Source organism: Pseudonaja textilis, chromosome 12, assembly GCF_049901715.1.
Source record: "Pseudonaja textilis isolate UNSWEBS1 chromosome 12, rPseTex1.2, whole genome shotgun sequence".
Classification (NCBI taxonomy): domain Eukaryota; kingdom Metazoa; phylum Chordata; class Lepidosauria; order Squamata; family Elapidae; genus Pseudonaja; species Pseudonaja textilis.
This window is the reverse complement of record NC_142001.1, coordinates 20,016,232-20,035,764: the sequence shown is the minus strand read 5'-3', so window position 1 is coordinate 20,035,764 and position 19,533 is coordinate 20,016,232. Positions and strand designations below refer to the sequence as shown.

The window sequence follows — 19,533 nt, the reverse complement described above, 5'->3', positions numbered from 1 at the left end:
CACACCAGTATCGCTGTTTCCCAGGTCACCAAAGAATGGTTTTCCTGGCCCTGCAGCCTTTCATTCATCTAATTTCTGATATATATATATATATATATATATATATATATATATATTATATATATATATATATATATATATATATATACACACACACACACATACATACACATACAACAACACACACATAATACATATATATATATACAGAAACTAGAAACATATATATACATATATATAATACATACATACATACATAATATAATATATATATATATATATATATATTTGGGGAGATATGAATGGCACATTTTGAACTAATATGAGCTGCCTGCAAAGAACTCCCCCAATCAAAACACAGAGAATAGTCGTACAAAAACCACGAATTTATTTTTTACCTGGTTTTGCTTTTGTGCTAACTGGGGCCTGGAGTGAAACAGTGCTAACCCCACCTTGGTTTCTTCTTTCTTCGGCTAATGCTTGGGCCGCAGCAACTGTTAAGAAAAAATAGATCTGGTTGAAAACAAATCTGTAATTCACACAACCGTTGTTGTTTGGATTACACTGCTCAAATCTTGATTTTTGCACAGGAAACTCTCCCCAAATCCATGTTCTGACCCAGGCTTCGTCCAAGTTAAGGAAACACAAATTGAGTGTAAAATCAAACCTATTTTAATGCAAGTCTGGGAATTTCTTGCATTCCCGGCCAAAACTCATTAGACACAATTCCCTGAGATAAGCTCACACCTTTCAGGGTTGTAGAAGGCTGCCAGGAAACAAAAGTCCAATTACTAGAATATAAACCGACAGAAGTTCAAGCAAAGACAAACCAGAGTTCACAGGGCTTCAATGAAGAATCAGAATCTAATGAACTTCTTTGCTTCCTGCAAAGTGCACGTCACCGAGGGCTGACTTTTATCCCTTATGGGAGGGGCAATCACTTTCCAGACTTACTCCCGAGTCGCCCCCTCTGCTTCAGCTGCTCTTTCCTTCTAGCAGCTCTGCGCACACGCGTACTGGGAACGGGCTCCCCTGGGTCCTCTGCTTCGCTGCTGCTAGACTCCGAAGGCAGCACCCCACTCCCAGATGGTCCTGGCCCAATCCCTGCATTGGATGCAGGACCCTCGTCCAAGTCCTCCTCAGACTCCCGGACTGGTTCCCTTTTGTCCTCACTGTCCAATACTTCTGCCGTCTGCACTGGCTGCCGGTGAACCACAACAATCCAGAGTTTATGGCCACGAATTCCACCATCTCTGAACTGTAGCTATTCTTTTGAATCAATCTTGACCAAAAGTTTAAGACAATCACATAGTACTGTGGTTTCGATTAAACAGTTCTGGAAGCACCGAATATACCACAATATCTATTCACTACATATATACACCCACCCACCCTTTTTTTTCCATTCCTGGGTCACTAGGAAGAAAAGCATACAGTTCTCTTTGGGGAATCTGCCACAAATTCCACATTTGTATCATATTATGTACCCAAGCATTCAGGACTAAAAACCTTGTGTAGTGGACCACACTCGAAAACAACCACCCCTGTATGAAATTATGAAGAACGATGGACTGAGTTCACGCTCCGTCTGTTTTTAAGGTTCCCATTTCAAATCAAGCATTCCAACTTCACTCCCAGCATGCAGTCCAAACATAAAACAGCTGCACAACACTGGAAGATGAAATGACAAGTTTCAACCCATTAAAAGAGGTGGCACTAATGGACAAGGGAGATACGCAAGCAGAGTGGAAAAACCCTGTTTGAAATTTTGAGAAGGCAACACGGAGCAGATAATCACTAGTTGCTGTTTTTCTTGAATTTTCACATTTGTCAAGTAATTTGAGCACTTTAAATCAGGCGTGTTCAACTGTGGCAACTTCAAGACTTGTGGACTCCAACTCCCAGAGTTCCCCAGCCAGCTGGCTGGGGAATTCTGGGAGTTGAAATCCACGGATCTTAAAAGCACTGTCCTAAGTGAATTCCCTTTCCAGATCTGCCTTTGTCCAGAGGAGGAAATTCACTCAACTTCTGTGAAAACAAAAAGAGGGGAAGTAGAACAGCTTGTATTTTCATACCGAGTTCCTTTGTGGGGGCACAAGAGAGCGAAAAATATTCAAAGGTAGCTCCGGAGACCTGCTGAAACAATACCGCTTCTTTGAAGCGACCAAAATAAGCCCAACCAAAATAAATCTCATTTCTCATTTTGTGGTCGTTCAACTTTCATGTATTTGATGCAAAAATCTTACAACGCACCAGTATTAAAATGCCAAGTCCCAACTATCTGAACTTAAAAAGAGAGATCCCACGCAACATGACTTCAGTTTTAATTCATAACATGAACTGCAAAGATTTGCTGGAAGCTCATTTTTAACTTCACTGGGTGATTTGGGGCTGGCCATTCTCAGGCCAACCTAGAGTCAAAATATTATTAATAAGGGAAGAGGGTACTATAGATATTGCTTGCAGCTCCTGAATGAAAGGAAGTATATAAATCTAATAAATAATATCTCCCTGCTAAATGTGCCCAGATGCTCGTTACATCGAGGACAAAGCAACAAGGACGTTTTGTGAAAACAAGGATTTTTTTTTTTAATTTCTTGCACTCTGTTCCTGAGATGCAATATTCACTTCCTGTTTTCATGTTCCCGCCTTCCTTTTCATCATTCTCTCACTTTGTCTGACTTCCCAGGGGGATGAGGATATGGAAGTGGGTTCTCTTTCTCTCCTCCCACTTATAGGAAAACCCACTGGAACCTTTTTCCTTAAGTGCTGTTTGTTCCCCGGTGTCCAGGCACACCGCTGCTGAATGTGCCTGGCTCCACTGCCCCAACCCCAAAACCTTGTGACAATAGAGCCCAGCACCGCGTATCACAACGGACACCAGCCCACTCCATCACCCGATAATGCTTCTATTATGTGGGATTAATTTTAACCCCTGATCCTCTTTGTTTCTTGATAAGCCAGTTTCTTCTTATGTCTCCGGTCGGGCAATAGAACGTTACAGCTCAAACTGTCATTGCGGTTTAATTTTCTATGCTGTTTCTTCAAAAATGACGCTGAATAGAATAGAATAGCAGAGTTGGAAGGGACCTTGGAGGTCTTCTAGTCCAACCCCCTGCTTAGGAAACCCTACACCACTTTAGACAAATGGTTGTCCAATCTCTTCGTAAAAACTTCCAGCCTTGGAGCATTTACAACTTGGACCACTGCTATCATGTCTCCCCTGGTCCTTCTTTTCATCAAACGAGACATGCCCAGTTCCAGCAACCGTTCTTTATATGTCTTAGCTTCCAGTCCCCTAATTCTCTTTGTGGCTCTTCTCTTCTAGAGTCTCAACAACTTTTTTACATCGTGGCGATCAAAACCGTATGCAGTATTCGAAGTGTGGCCTTACCAAGGCATTATAAAGAAATGGGAACGAGGTAGGAATATCTATACTGAGACATACTTATGAGACATGGGTGAATCTTCTGTTTGACCAGCTGGACCAGTTTCTTCACAGTTTAACAGGGGCTACTTATTCCAGAAAGATAAAAATCATTGTTCTTGGTTAGCTGCAGTATGCAACATGCGATCGCCTCCCCTTATGCTTTGCAAGCCGTTGTCTAGGCTCTTTTGCAGTTTGCTTGCAAAGTTAAGAGATCTGAGCAACGGAATAACACAGCCACTGCTTCAATTCCATCCCACACAAGTAGGCAGCGACCCGTACGAGAACCAAAAGGCTCTGCCCTACATTATTTCACAAACTCACTCTGAGGCTATTAATGAAATTAAAAAAAGACCCCCGGGGTTAACCAAACCCGAACTTTTTCATCACACGCAGTTTCGCCAAAGTCTTCATGGAAATTAATATCATTCCCCTTCATTTCTCACAGGAGACTTAAAACAAAAAAAAGAAGAAGTTCTTTTTCCAATTTGTTCGTCCGTTGCCAAGTCTTTCCAGATTTGAAAAAGAAGGGCTGGACTCGATTTAAGGCCCGAAGGCAGGAATAAAACCACAATGGAGGCACAGCCATCCATGCTTCCCTGTTTGGGAGATGGGAATAAACCCTGACACCTTAATCCAATTAGGGTTAAGCGCAGGTCCAAAGCAGCGGCGGCAGCAGCCTCCACATCGCACAATTAACAAGTATAAAAGCAACATTAATAAGCTCATCAGAAGGCAAAACGGTAGCCTTAGGGAAAAAGTCTTCCCAACCCCCTGGTTAGCATCCCAGACACTAACTAGGTGGTAAAGGATGAGGCCTTCTCCTGTACAGGTAGTCCTCGGCTTACAACCACAATTGAGCCCCCAAATTTCGGTTGCTAATTGAGACATTCAAGAGTTTGCCCCATTTTATGACTTTTCTTGCCACGGTTGTTAAGTGAAGCACTGCTGTTGTAAGTTAGTAACACGGTTGTTAAGTGAAGGTGGCTTCCCCATCGATTTTGCTCGTCAGGTCGCAAAACGTTGGGGACACAGCGACCGTCGTAAGTAGGAACCAGATGCCAAGAATTTTGATCAAATGATCGTGGGGAGGCTGGGAACATTTTAAGCGGGATAAACCGGTCATAAGTGCCTTTTTTTTTCAGTGACCGGTCACTAAATGCACCGTTGTTAAGTCGAGGAACACCTGTATTTAGGTGGAAAGGTACAGGGGCCGTGCACCACTGGATCTGAAAGCGAAACGATGCTTCAGGGTATGGATACCTGCCTGCCACTCTCCTGAAGACACACCTTTCCTGGAAGAGCTCAACTCTCTTTCACGCTGCTAGAAGCCATAAAAAAAAAAAGAAGAAGAGCTACACACAGGTGTGATGCTTGCAACTCCAGTGCTCTGAAGCACCTTTCACCCTCTTTAAGTGCCTAATATTGCACAACACAAATCATCACAGTCTTGGGCGATCAGAAAGTACAGACAGACTTATTCTTTCAATAGTTCCCTTTTCAAGACATCTAAATCGGGCCATTCTACACCTCCTGGCCAAACAAAGCGAAGCTTCAAAAGACGGCCAGATATTTTCTGATCAAAATATGGCGCTCGGGCGGTTACGCCCCGCGGCTGAAGTGAGACGGTGCCTCGCAGGGCTAAAGACCCTTGCAAACTAAGATCCAGTCTGATCTTCCGGGAAATCAGGGATGTGGCAAGAAAAGGAATTAGTCAGCAACTCTCCCTCCTCTCCATATTAATTGATAAGTAAAGGAGGGTTCGGCTTTAATCTGGCAGGAATGAAACTGTACCCCAAATACTGCAATTTCTAAACAAACCTGGAAAACCAGAAATAATCCAGAAATCCATAAGGTGGGGGAGAGGAGATGGTGTACGTAGCCTATCTATCTATCTATCATCTATCTATCTATCTATCTATCTATCTATCTATCTATCTATATTTCTCTATCGCTCTAATCTCTCATCTACCCATCCATATCTATATCTCTCATCTGTCATCTATCTCTTATCTATCTATCTATCTATCTATCTATCTATCTATCTATCTATCTATCTATCTATCTATCATCTGTCATATATCCCTCGTCTCTCTCATCTCTCTCATCTCCTTCCTATCTATCTATCTATCTATCTATCTATCTATCTATCTATCCATCCATCCATATTTCTCTATCTCTCTAATCTCTCATCTACCCATCCATATCTATATCTCTCATCTGTCATCTATCTCTCATCTATCTATCTATCTATCTATCTATCTATCTATCTATCTATCTATCATCTGTCATATATCCCTCATCTCTCTCATCTCTCTCATCTCCTTCCTATCTATCTATCTATCTATCTATCTATCTATCTATCCATCCATCCATCCATTTCTCTATCGCTCTAATCTCTCATCTACCCATCCATATCTATATCTCTCATCTGTCATCTATCTCTCATCTATCTATCATCTATCATGTCATCTATCCCTCATTTCTGTCATCTATCTCACATCTCCTTCCTATCTATCTATCTATCTATCTATCTATCTATCTATCATCTGTCATATATCCCTCGTCTCTCTCATCTCTCTCATCTCCTTCCTATCTATCTATCTATCTATCTATCTATCTATCTATCTATCTATCTATCTATCCATCCATCCATATTTCTCTATCTCTCTAATCTCTCATCTACCCATCCATATCTATATCTCTCATCTGTCATCTATCTCTCATCTATCTATCTATCTATCTATCTATCTATCTATCTATCTATCTATCTATCATCTGTCATATATCCCTCGTCTCTCTCATCTCTCTCATCTCCTTCCTATCTATCTATCTATCTATCTATCTATCTATCTATCTATCTATCTATCTATCTATCTATCTATCTATCCATCCATCCATATTTCTCTATCTCTCTAATCTCTCATCTACCCATCCATATCTATATCTCTCATCTGTCATCTATCTCTCATCTATCTATCTATCTATCTATCTATCTATCTATCTATCTATCTATCTATCTATCATATATCCCTCATCTCTCTCATCTCTCTCATCTCCTTCCTATCTATCTATCTATCTATCTATCTATCTATCTATCTATCTATCTATCCATCCATCCATCCATTTCTCTATCGCTCTAATCTCTCATCTACCCATCCATATCTATATCTCTCATCTGTCATCTATCTCTCATCTATCTATCATCTATCATGTCATCTATCCCTCATTTCTGTCATCTATCTCACATCTCCTTCCTATCTATCTATCTATCTATCTATCTATCTATCTATCTATCTATCTATCATCTATCTTTCTTTCTTTCTTTCTTCTCTCTCATTTCTCTCTCTCCATCATCTCTCTCATCTCTCTATCAGTTTTTCTCACTGCATCAGAGGAAAAAAAAGAGTGGATGCAAACAGATTTCCAGATGCTTTTTTTTTTTTTAACAGCCAAGGATATTTGGGGGAGGGGGAACGATTAAGCGGCAAGACCTCCAGATCTCCTCTGGATCTCCTAAAAAACCGCAAAGGTTTCTTTTGTCCACAAAATAAAGAGAAGGAAAGCGGAGGGACGGAGGGAGGGAGGGAGGCCAGGCGGAAGAGGAGGCCCTTCAGGCCAAGAAAAAGGGAACCTCCAGCATTTTGCATTGGAGGGGAGATAAAGAGGGCTGAGAAATGAGGTTGGGAAAGAGGAAGGAGGGAGGGGATGAATGACTAATGGGGGGGGGGTTGGAAGGGATGGGGGGGAAGAGCCCTGAATTTGGGGTAAGGGACCCGAAGTTGCCTGGGATGATAAAATGGAGAGAAATTAGGATTAATGAGTATAATTAGGAATAATAAGGGGTGGTGGGCATTTCAAGGGAGAAAATGGGTGGGATGAGAAAGGGAGGTGTCAAATTAAGGCATTTGGGGACTCCCTCTCCCATGAGTCCCTTCCTAAGCCAGCTTCCCAGAAGTGTCTCACTACAAGCCCCATCAGGCACTCCAAAGACTCATTATTCCCCCCATCCTATCCCAGAGAGACCCCTCCCCAGGCCTTGTGAAGGCATCTGCCCGCAACTATCCAAAGACTAACACCCACCCCGCAAAGCTGGGCTCGATTACAGCCCCCACCCCCGGTCCTCATGAGCTAACAGGATGATGGGTCCTGTAGTCCAGCCGCTTGGAGTCCATAAAGACCCATAACCCCCCTCCTCCCCATCCCATCCCAGGTAGACTCCCCCTCCCAACCCTTGTGGAGGCATCTGCCCCCAGCCCCAGGTTCAATTACAAACCCCTCCCGCAAGGATGATGGGCTCTATAGTCCACCCAACTTAGGGCTCCAAAAAGACCCATAATCCCCCATCCTGTCCCAAATAGAGCCCCCTCCCCCAGGCCTTGTGGAGGCATCTGCCCACAGGCCAATCCCCACCCCCCACACCAGCCAGGCTGAATTACACCCCTCACCCCCTAGGATGATGGGTCTTGTAGTCAAGGCCAGGGCAGTAGAACCCAGAGAGGTGCATGGGGGGGGGAATTGGGGGCAGGGCTGAGGAGATCGGAAGAGGGGAGGGGGCCACCCCCCCCATTAGCAAAGAGGCCAGGGAGAGTTTTAGGGGGTAAAATTGGGGGTGAGGGCGGGGGGGGTCTCACCCATCTGCTCCCGCAGCCCCTTCAGGGTCGAGGGAGGCGGCGTGGGGACCCCGGGAGGAGCCCCTCCGCCGCTCCCCTCCGCCATCTTCGCCCCCGAGAGGCGGACCGGAGCCTCGTTCGCCCCACACGCCGGCAAACACTCCTCCGCCTCCCGAGGCGCCGCCGCCGCCTCAGGCCGGTGGCGCGGAACTGCCGAAGGGACGCGGGGACGACGGCGGGCGCGACGGCGCAGGCGCGGCGCGAGGCCACGCCCCGGAGCCCTTTCGCCGGCGGGGTGGACGGGGGGTGGAAGAGCTGAGGATGAGGAGAGCGCATGCGTGTCCCGTCTCCCCCACGTCCCCCCGTCCCCCCCGCGGCTCGGGGACCTTCGCCTCAGGGCAGGTGGGGGAAACGAGCCCAACGACGCGCGTGCGCGTAGCGGCTCGCTTGAAGTTGGGCTTCCTTGGTCGCCGGTTCGATTCCCGTTTTCTCCATGAACCTTTTGGGATGCTCCATCCTTGGTCTTCTTTAAGGATATTTTATTAAGGATAATAAAGGTTATTAGGTGATTATATTATTATATAGGTTATTGTATATATGTCATACACACACACATGATTTAAATGTGGTTTTATATTATGTAAGCACACAATACACAATAGATGGATGCTTGCTAAGCCCTAACCCACAATGGCTTGATTTTGCTTATCGAAGGTGGTCTGGATAGGTTGCCAACAGGTGATTGCATGATCCTGGCATGTTGCAACCTTCCTAAATGCCTTCCAATTGCCAAGTGCCTGAAAATTGGTCATGCGAAGGTTGCAATGGTCATAAGTGTGAGGACCAATCATAAGTCCCTTTTTTTCTGTGCTGTTGCAACTTTGGTCACTAACTGAACTGAACTGAAGAAGCTTCTTGGATGAGAAGCAAAATGTTTTCAAAGCAAAAAACAAAACAAAACCAAGAAAGTCTGGTTGCCTTTTGCAAAAAAAAAAACCCTTCGTAGCCTGAATGATTGAGAAGTCATAAATGAACAGTAAGCTAGAGGATATCTGTATTTATTTTTTATTTAATAGATTTTTAAAAATTCCACTTTTATTCCTTTCTAAATAACTCAAGGTGGCAAACATACCTAATTCTCTCCCCTCTTTCTGGTTTTTCCATCACAACGATCCTGTGAGGTAGGTTGGGGGAGAGAAAGAGAGAGACAGAGAGAGACAGAGAGTCAAAGAGCAAGAGACACACACACACACAGAGACAGACAGAAAGAGAGTCAGAGAGGGAGAGAGACAGAGAGGAGGGAGACAGACAGAGAAAGAGACAGAGAGACAAAGAGAGAGAGAGAAACAGAGAGGCAGAGAGAGAGACATAGAGAGAATCAGAAAGAGAGAGAGACAGAGAGGAGGGAGACAGACAGAGAAAGAAAGAGAGAGAGAATGAGAGAGAGACAGAGAATCGAAGAGAAAGAGAGAAGCACACATACAGAGAGAGAGAAAGAGAGGGGGAGGGAGAGAGATAGAGAAAGAGACAGAGTGAGAGAGAGAGAGAGTCAAAGAGAAAGAGACACAGAGAGAAAGAGGGGGGGGGAGGGAGAGAGGCAGAGAAAGAGTGAGAGAGAGACAGACAGACAGAGAGAAATTGGAGCTGGCCCAAAGTAAATTGACGTTAAGGTTCCTCCCTGCAAGAGGTTGTCCCTTCTGGCTGCCTGGCATTTGGGCATCTCCCATCTCTTTGGGCTGGACGTGCTGCGGGGAAGGACAATCTTTCGGTGGTGTCGACCTCCTTATAAAAAGGCTCATTCTTCACCCCCAGTTCCAGCTGAACCGGAGGGAGGCTTTGTGGAGGCACGTCGCTCCCTTCCTCCAAAGCCGGTTTTGTTCACTGCCATAAAAGAGGCATCTGTGTCAACCAACTCCCCAGAATTTTCCTCCTTCCTTTCGATTCTGAGATTCGCCTTGGACGTTCAACGCATCAGAGAGAACCTTTTAAATTTATTATTGGGGCATCCCAGGCTTTGCACACTTCCAGTTTTACCTTCTTCAGCACTTGCTGCCTTATTTTTACACATTTGTCTTTTGCACCAGCCCAGCAGAAGAAAATAAGTGTTTGGCTCACACTCCATCAGTGGGAGGAAAATAAAAATAAAAATCCAGGCTCAATTGTTGCTGGTTGCCGGGCCTTCAAAATTAAAACGACGGTCCCAAATCTTGCTATATCTATATCTATCTATCTATCTATCTATCTATCTATCTATCTATCTATCTATCTATCTATCTATCTCTCTGTCTCTCTCTCTCTAGCTATATCTCTAGCTATCTATCTCTATATAACTCTCTCTCTCTCTCTTTCTCTCTCTCTCTCTTTCTCCACACACACACATAAATCCATCACAGTCGAATGAAATGCAGTTAGCTTGACCAAAGAGAATGGAAGTGAATCATGTATTTGGCATCTCAAGGATTTTGCTTTTTACAGAATGTTAGAAGCGTTCTTGGCTTTTGGGGAGAAAAAATTTCTCAGGATTTCTTGGGAGAAAGAGGAAAAAAATGGCATTAGGACTTACTACACCCCCAGTCTCAAACGGTTTTCCTTCAGGAACAAACCCATGGTTTGCAAAAGCTGATAGGCAGAAACCAGTTCATGCAAGAAACATAGTTTAACTGCAAGAAATATGGTTTAATTGCAAGAAACATGGTTTGATTGCAAGAAACATAGTTTGATTGTAAGAAACATAGTTTAATTGCAAGAAACATAGTTATTGCAAAAAAAAAAACATATTTTAATTGTGATGTTTTTCGACATCTTCCTTTGCTCTAAATTGCACTGCGACCATCAAAATTCTTGGAGAAATATGTTGCATTTTCGGTGGCTTTTTCATTTCATGTCCGCGAGCGGCCGCAATGCTTATCGTCTCCTCTCTGCCTGCTGGTTTGCCAGTTGAGATTCAATAATACGACTGCCTCATGAAGGGCTGTGACTGAAGGAAGCATTGCAGGCTGGAATGAAATCACGTTCAAAGAAGGAACATCTGTCGAACAACAGAGTCCTAATTGCTCTAAATGTTAGAATAGCACCTCAAATTGCATTCCTCATTTGCACACCAATATTCCCTATTGTAGTTTTGAGCTGAACCCCCAAATTCCTACCGGCAGAGTTTGGCACATACGGAAGGTTGGAAAAAAAAACTGGCCTTACAAACCAAACAGTTCACCATGGGCCGAATTTAATGGTAAAATAATTCAGAGGTTCGTTTTAGCAGAAATTCTAGGCTAAATGTCTATTCTTATGAAATATCCCAATTATATTTGGCTCTCAGGAATGCCTTAAAAGATGCTTCACTTTGGATTTTGACAATTGTGGGTGATTGCTATAAGACATGGCTAGTAGTTACTTTTTGGCATAACTAAAAGGTTGATACTAGATCTTTATTATGTATCTTACTGAATGGAAAAAATCTGAAGTCACTGCTTTTCGATTCTTTTTTAATAATTTTTTTCCTCCCTCCCTCTATCTTTCCCATCCCCTTTCCTTTCTCACTTTCCCACTGTCTTTCTTTCCATTTGTAGCTTACATTAATAAAAGAAACTGTTAATAAAAATGTATTTTCTTTAAAAAAGATAGTGTTCTCCTTCTTTGATCTGGGTTGTGCAAAAGAGAAAGAGAGAAAGAGAGAAGGAGAGAGAGAAGGAAGGAGAGAGAGAGAGAAAGCGAGAGCGGGGAGAGGGAGAGAGAGAAAGAAAAGGAGAAAGAGAGGGAGAGAGAAAGAGAGAGGAAAAAAAAGAGAGAGAAAGAGAGAGAGAGGCAATTTTTTCCTGGCTCAAAGTTCCAGCTGTGCAGCTAATAAAACTCATATATCTTTGAAAAGCTGCAATATTTTGGCACGACAGTGACTCCCAGAGGAAGTGTGTAAAAACACTTATTCCTGGACACGCCAGCCAGATTTCTGCAGCAGACGGAGAAGGAACGCTTGAGTCGAATCCCGATAGATGGAATTCGATGGAAATTTCCCGTGGCTTGCTATAAAACGACGGCATTTTTTCCTCACAGCCGCGAATTCCACAGTCTTTAACGGAGTGTCCAGGCCCAATGAATAATAATGCAGTAATAATAATGTAGTAAGATAGTTGTTCTGCCTTCCAAAGTCTCAGGGATAAACTTTAGGTACCCGAAACAACGCCCTCTCCATCCATCAGCTGAAAAATCCAGAGAGAATTCCAAGTCATAAAATTCAAATGAAAATGACGCTGCCTGAATTCTAACAAAGTTAAAGAAAAAAAGGGGGCTCGTAACTCTTTTTTAAATTAAAAAAAAAAAAGTGGAAAATTAAGCCTGGTTGTGAAATTGGAGTTCGGCTCTTTTTCCTTTTGATTGTTCTTCCCACCCCAACGAAAGTATGGGGAGTCCTCGAGTTACGACCTCAATTAGGAATCGAACTTCCATTGCTAAGCAGCGGGGCTATTAAGTGAGCCAGTTGCCCAATTTTATGACTTTTGGGTTGTTGTTTTTTTTGCTACTGTCGTTAAGTGAATCCAGCTTCTCCCATTGACTCTGCTCGTTGGAAAGGGTGATCCTGCAATCGTCGTAAATGCGAGCCAGTTGCCCAGTGCCTGGATTGCCAGCACATGAACGCAGGGATGCGGCGATGGTCATAAGTGCGAGACTTTTTTCAGTGTCACTGTCACTTTGAACAGCCGCTAAAAATGGCTGTGTCAAGAACTACCTGTGTATGAGTGTCGCAACTCAATTTTTGCAGAAGGCTCCCACATTTCCTAGTTCCAGTAGCATTTCCCCAACCTTTGTTTAACATTTTTCTCCATCAGTGGCTGTGAAAAAAAAAGTCCCTGAATTCAATATTTTTATTTACTTATTTTTTTTATTTAAATGATTTGCCAATCGCTTAAAAGACCCAAAATTTCAAGCCTGGTGGTATAGGGTATTCCGTAAAGACTCATAGGCATATGAACAATTTTCCGTACAAAATCTGTGTTCCCATTCCCGTGTATGATTGCATTATGCTAATCTAATCTTTGTTCTGCCTTTCTAGCAAGATTAGATTTTATGATCCAATAAATTATTACAATTTCCAAGGCACTGAAAGTTCTAAAGCTCAGAGTTCAGTCATGCTAATCACTCCTAGCCAATAAACCCAGTTCTGGGGTTGTGCTTCTCTTTAAATGTATTCCAAGTTTGCTTCAAATCAAGGAAACCTTCAAGTTTCTAAGCCTCGTGGAGAAGGAATCAACTTAGTGAGGTGCCCGGTGTGTGAACAGAAGGTTATGACAGGGGCAACTCCAAATGTTCATTTTTCCCTCTCCCAAGTGGTCTCCTCTGCTTGTACTACAGCATTTAGGTTCAGCTGGTCTGCAGGAGATGTTTTGGGTTTTGTTTTTTGCAAATAATTAAAAAATAAATCTTGGAGAAGTAGATTGAGCAGTGTGGATTGGTCCAGAGAGGAGTGACGAGATGACACTTCAATAGCCAAAGCGACAAATCAGGGAGGTCATAAAGAAGAAAGAGGCAAGGCTGATTTGGCTGATGGCCATGTTGACTTTCCAAAGTCCTCTGAGCTGATGAGATCTGGAAGTCTGAAACTGCTCAGGATCGATCTTTTAATTTTCTCCTTGAGACATGAAACCAGAGACCGACAGGAAAGACAGTTGACTCTGAAACCTGGGAGCAAAGAATGACCCCTTTGTCAGGTAGGTGGTATGGTCTATCTTCAGAACATCTGAGACTCTAGAAAAAGTACGGAGAAGAGCAACCAGGATGATGAGGGGACTGGAGACTAAAACCTGTGAAGAACGGTTACAGGAACTGGGCCTGGCTAGTCTAGGGAAGAGAAGGACCAGGGGAGACAGGAGAGCAGCCTTCCAATATTTGAGGGGCTGCCCCAGAGAGGAGGAGGGGGTCAAGCTATTCTCCAAGGAACCCAAAGGCCAGACAAGGAATAATGAATGGAAACAGATAAAGGAGAGATTGAACCTAGAAATAAGGAGGAATTTCTGACAGTGAGAACAATCAACCCATGGAACAGAAGTTGCCTTCAAAAGTTGAGGGAGCTTCATCCCTGGAAGCTTTTGAAAAGAGATTGGACTCCCGTTTGTCAGAAATGGTGTCGGGTCCCCTGTTTGGGTTGGACTAGATGACTTACAAGGTCCCTTCCGACCCTGATAATCTGTTATGTTATCTTGACTTGAACTGACTTGGAAATATCCTGATGCCATCCAAAAAGGGTGGATTTTCAGCTCTTTAAGGGGTTCATCTCCCCTGATCTGGAACTCTGTGGGGGGCCATCCAGGCCTTACACATGTGGAAGGCATCAGCTGCGTGGAGTCAGGTGTTGAATATGGTCCAGGATGGCCGAGAGATTCAGTGGAGTAAATCAGGGTTTCTGTTGATGTTTTCTTCCTCCAGAACATAACTGAGAAGTTTTCCTTCTGCCTTTTCAAACCTCATTTAAAGGATGAGTGGTGAGAAGCGTGACGTTGTTGGATACACTCCACCCAAGCTCCTCGGTAGCCTCTTCTTGGCTGTGGCCACCTTGTTTCTTCCCTCAGGTAGGAGTTTCCCCAATAATTCAGGATGGGCTGCTTCTTTGTAGACTCTTTTCTTCCAATGTCTTATGATTTTTGAAAATTCCCCCTTTGGTGGCTCATAAATTCAGCAGTGGGATCCAATTGATTGACGCACCTTCCTCAGACCTTCTTCTTCTTCTTCTTCTTCTGTCCTAAACAGAATCTGTGTCTCTGAAAGGGCAACAGGTGGTTTTCCCGGGATTGAGCAACAAATATGTTTCCTTGGACAACTCACAGGTCCCTCAACTTTGTGCGTTCACGGTGTGCGTTGACCTCAACAAGACTGAAAGAACGGTGGAGAGTGGGGCAGCCTTTTCCTACGATATCAGCAGTCCCTCCACCGACATTAGCCAGGTGGAGCTGGCTCTGTTTTTCCACAATTCCACTTTACAGATGTTCTTCCTGGGCACCTTCATCGACTTTGGAGAGTACATTGAGGCCTACAGGATGCACCAGATCTGCTGTGTTTGGGACAGCCAGGAGCATCTCCTGGAGCTCTTCTGGAATGGAGAGAAGCTGGTAAACCAATCCCTTCCAGATTTCCATCACCGTTGTCTACGGCCAGGTGGGACATTGCTGATGGGGCACTTGCACAAGAACTTTAATGGAGACATAATCCTTCAATCGTTCTTCATTGGCATCGTGCACTACTTCCAGATGTGGGATTATGTGAGAGGCCAGCGAGATATGGAGCGTTGTGAAGATGGAAATGTGGTCAGCTGGGGGGAGAATTCTTGGTTTTTGAAAGACATACGGCCTGAGTCTGCCCAGCATCAGCGATGCGGTGAGTGTTGAGGTAATTCCCCGTTAGGAGAATGAGCGCATGCAGGAGACGTATTTGACAGTAGTGTTTGAATAATACACACACAGCACACAGATACAATGTACAGTAAATTTAGGTTTTTACTTTCAGAAACGTTAAGCAAAGTTCAAAACAAGCAGTCCAAAGTCATTCACAGGTAAAATCAGTCAGTTTTCAGTCCAGGATAATCCAATAACAAAGTCCAGTGATAATCCAATAACGAAGTCCAGTGTCAAAAACAGTTCCTGGACTTTTTCACAAATCATGGTTAAAGCAGATCATGGCTTAGCATCTCCATGCAAATGTGGACATAGAACATTAGATGCACTTCCTTTTTCAGGGTGTTCCTGCCCCAATTCTTGTTTCAAGCTTCTTTTCAGTTTTATATGGAAGACTCAATCCTTTTCTGTTTTGTAGTTTTGAACTTTTGGAATCCCTGATGGGAATCTAGGCTTTAAAATTTTATTTATGAGCCCCCCATCAAATCTTGGCTGAAGTATATGAGAACCTCCACACAAGTTGTAAATATGTTTCCTTCTGAGTTTATGGCTCTTTCGAACAAACAGTAATTTATGGACAAGGTGCGACATTCAAAGTAGATAAGACAGCCACAGTGAACACCAGCAATTCTACCTACGAGATGGGAATCATATAAGTTGAACAGAGAAATCAATGTTTCTCTACCTTGGCAATTTAGAGACCTGTGGATCTCAACTCAGCAGGGGGAATATAGAGACATAAAATCAGTGGGAAAATTCAGGAAAAATCAAAAGAAAGTTACCCTATTTCTCCATTTCTGGGGGAAAAAACCCCCAATAAATTGATAAATTGAGAAGATTGAGTTCTGCGGCATTTCTCTTAGGATAATTGTTGTATATCATAGTTCTCATCAAAGTTCACTTGAGTTCCCTGTCTCCCAACCTCAGAATTCCTAGAGATCTATGTTTTTATCCCTTTTCATACCTGTATTTTCTCCTTTTTCTTCTACAGGTGCAGTGGATCCTATATCTACCTTTCCACCAATCACTTCTTCTCCCAATCCAAATGTTACAGGTATGGAATTCTGGGACGCCACAAACTTTAGTTCTAAGCATTGACCTGGTGGATGTATAGGAGAACATCAGAATGGTACATCCGATGGCCCAGTCTGCTATCCTCCATTCAGTGGTGGGATTCTACCAGTTCTGTGGGCGTGGCTTGGTGGGCGTGGCTTGGCTTGGTGGGCGTGGTGTGGCTTGGTGAGTGTGGCTTGGTGGGCGTGGCAGGGCAAGGATACTGTAAAATCTCCATTCCCACCCCACTCCAGGGGAAGGATGCTACAAAATCCCATTCCCTCCCCCCTCCGCTAACCTGCTTTCCAGCTCCGTTCTCCTGTGCAGGGCAACCAAAGAAGGCCCAGCCGATCAGCTGGGGCTCAATGGGAGGCAGAGAAGAGATGGGGTTGGCAAGGCCAGTCAGAGGTGGGATTGGCCGGTTCTCCAAACTACTCAAAATTTACGCTACCGGTTCTCTGGAACCGGTGAGAACCGGCTGAATTTCATATCTCTGCCTCCATACATGCAACAGGTAGGCAGGGGCAGAATTTCCCACTTTATTTTCCTCCCCAAAAACTAAGCCTGATCACGTAGTTTTGTAGTGAAGCACGGGGATCGAGCTAGTGGATTTATAAAGGCGCATCATTATAGACCCTGCTTTAAAGCTACAAAAAGCTTCATGGCTCAAAATCAAGGGCGAACACCATCAAAAGTAAGCTGGAAGATAACCTGGCTTCCCCATCCTTCTTTTCAGTCATCACCGACACCTTCTACAGTTTCCACATGAATTTTTCCGTGACTTGGGAGCCTCCCAGGACGTGCGATCGCTACGATGCCAAGAAACTTTCTGAAAGCTGGGTGAGCCCAAATTAAGATCCTTTTAAAGCTGGCTTGTTTAATGGTCACAGCAAAAGGGTAGTTAGTGATCAGGGAGAGATTATTTTCTTGCCTAGGAGAAGCACCGATGCTCATCCTGGACCCTGCCTGGAAAAAAAAAAATGGAGATTGCAGCCAGTTTGCCAGAAATAAATGCATGCATTATCCTTTTGATGGAAAAGTCTACAATTATTTCACTGGATGGGGCTACGTCCAGTTTTCCAAAATTTTCGAGCCCAAAAAGTAGGGGGTGGCATATACAAAGCAGGTACACTTTTTATACGTGAAAAATGCATAAAATAATAAAGTAGGAATAAACTGGTTTTCCAGCAGTATGCTATACTTTTTGTAAAATTGTACGTGATGATACGATTACGAGTGCGAGTACGCGATAGAAATGCATACGCTAGGCATCGGCCTGAATGCTTCGCCCTACTCTCGTTGCAGCCCGCTCAGCTAGGGAAAATATAGCTTGGTTTCTAATTTATTAAACATCTGCAGGCATTTCTCTTCATGCCAGCAATCGACTTCATCCATGTATCTATGTCTCTCTCATGGCATAGGACTTTCCAGAGCTGGTTGCTGGAAATAATCCTAATCCTGTAGATCAAGGGTCGCCAACCTTTTGGACCTCAGGGACCACCAAACTTATAATTTTAAATCCCGCGGACCAGAGACCCTGGGAAAATCCCCCCCAAAGTCAGCAGGAAAATCCCCCACCCTGTTTTCCTACCAATCGATCGTTCTTTATTTGGGATCACAGGATACCGTCTCCATCTCCGTTCTCAGGGGGAGAGAGAGAGGGAGAGACTTTTGGCTTCGTGCAAGGAAAGCAGCAGAAGCTGCAGAAGTCTTTCTTTCTCTCCCCCAAACTACGCCAGAAACGAGTCTTTGCAGCCTCTTGGAGCAGGAGGCCTTGCAGGGTCCCAAAGACTCATTTCTGGTGGAGTTTGGGGGAGAGAAAAAAAGACTTTTGCTGCTTTCCTTGCGTGCAGCCAAAAGCAGAAGAAGAAAGAAGCGGAAAGAAGCAACCCAGGTGCATGGAGCAAGTGGGGCAAGTTCTCCCCCTCCGCCCTTCCCTCCCGCCTCACTACATGTTGTTCGCAACGCAAGCGACGCAAGCCTTGTGTTCTCACGGGCCATGTGGGCAGTGCAGCCTTGTGTTTCTGTGCAACCTGGATTAATTGCTTTGGGGCTGACATTTCTCTGTGGACCACCAAAATTTTCTCACCAGGGATCCCCGTCCTACTGGTTGGAGACCACTGCTGTAGATCAGTGGTGGTATGCTACCGGTTCGGACTGATTCAACCAAACCAGTAGTAAGAAAATCTTCCTACAATTAGCTGAGAGGAGAAAGAAATGCGCAGGATCGGCACTCCCGTCGGCCCCTTTGCTTTTATCTTCTTTATCCTCTCGGTTGATTGGCATTGCAGGCCTCAGCTGCTGTAGGGAAAGCTGCGTTCGCACATTTAGGTGCACGCACTCAATCACCACACCGGTAGTGGAATAGGTAGGATCCCACTGCGGCTGTAGATGCTTAGTGTAGATCATCCCACAAGGGACGGCTGATGGTTATTCCAGGTTTAACCCTTTCATGTGCACAACATCACGTGGATAGAGAAGGAAAGTAGGACACCAGGTGATCCCTCCTGTCTTCTGTGCAATTTTCTGGACAGAGACAATGCAGTTATTGTCCTAAAATAGCGTTTCTCTACCCCAGCCACTTGAAGGTGTATGGACTTCCGATCCCAGAATTCCCCGGCCAGCATTCTGAATCCTGGGAGTTGAAGTCCACGCGTATCCAAGCAGCTGAGGTAGAGGACCTTTATCCCGAAGAAGCCCTGACTCTGGCCTAAACATCTGATGGCTGTATTCATTTCTGAAAATGACCAATACTGAAGAAGGTGGAGCCAGGAAGCCAATATTGGGATTGACCGCTTGTCTCTCTTACAGTTCAAGAGGCAGTTAAATCATTCAGAATTTGTGATGACAAACCATAACATCAAGACATCCCGGTAAGCATATTTTTGGGCTGTTCCCCCAACTCCCCCCAAATGGGGAACAAGGGTCTGAAATCAGAAGGATTTTCCAGCTGAGTTTGGAAAAGAATACAAGGCGAACCTCCCATCCAACCATGGTGCGAAGCTCTAGCAGCAGGAAATGCGCCCATTTTAATGTTGTGTACAGCAAATCTCTCTCTCTCATT

At 44.2% G+C, this 19,533-nt stretch overlaps 2 protein-coding genes across 2 annotated transcripts in view; one reads left to right on the top strand and one right to left on the bottom strand.

Moving 5' to 3' along the window:
• Positions 1 to 8,283, bottom strand: part of MAP7D3 (MAP7 domain containing 3) — a 35,563-nt gene extending 27,280 nt beyond the window's left edge. Inside the window, 2 exon segments of the mRNA XM_026716572.2 lie at positions 399 to 494; positions 8,062 to 8,283. Of these exon segments, the coding sequence (XP_026572357.2) occupies positions 399 to 494; positions 8,062 to 8,146 (181 nt within the window). The 5' untranslated portion in view covers positions 8,147 to 8,283.
• A 6,220-nt stretch (positions 8,284 to 14,503) lies between these two features.
• LOC148124802 (adhesion G protein-coupled receptor G4-like) lies at positions 14,504 to 19,346 on the top strand. The gene is made up of 5 exons (XM_087940805.1): positions 14,504 to 14,597; positions 14,776 to 15,399; positions 16,408 to 16,470; positions 17,206 to 17,309; positions 19,281 to 19,346. Exons 1-5 carry the CDS (start codon positions 14,504 to 14,506, stop codon positions 19,344 to 19,346), a joined length of 951 nt encoding a protein of 316 aa, XP_087796931.1.
• The last annotated feature ends 187 nt before the right edge of the window (positions 19,347 to 19,533 follow it).

What these genes read in the sequence shown, in the direction of transcription:
- LOC148124802 (XM_087940805.1), top strand. Translation starts at nt 14,504, where the DNA reads ATGAGTGGTGAGAAGCGTGACGTTGTTGGATACACTCCACCCAAGCTC. An exon ending in TGCCCAGCATCAGCGATGCG is followed by an intron (nt 15,400 to 16,407) that starts GTGAGTGTTGAG and finishes TTTCTTCTACAG; the next exon opens with GTGCAGTGGATCCTATATCT. An exon ending in TCCCAATCCAAATGTTACAG is followed by an intron (nt 16,471 to 17,205) that starts GTATGGAATTCT and finishes CCTTCTTTTCAG; the next exon opens with TCATCACCGACACCTTCTAC.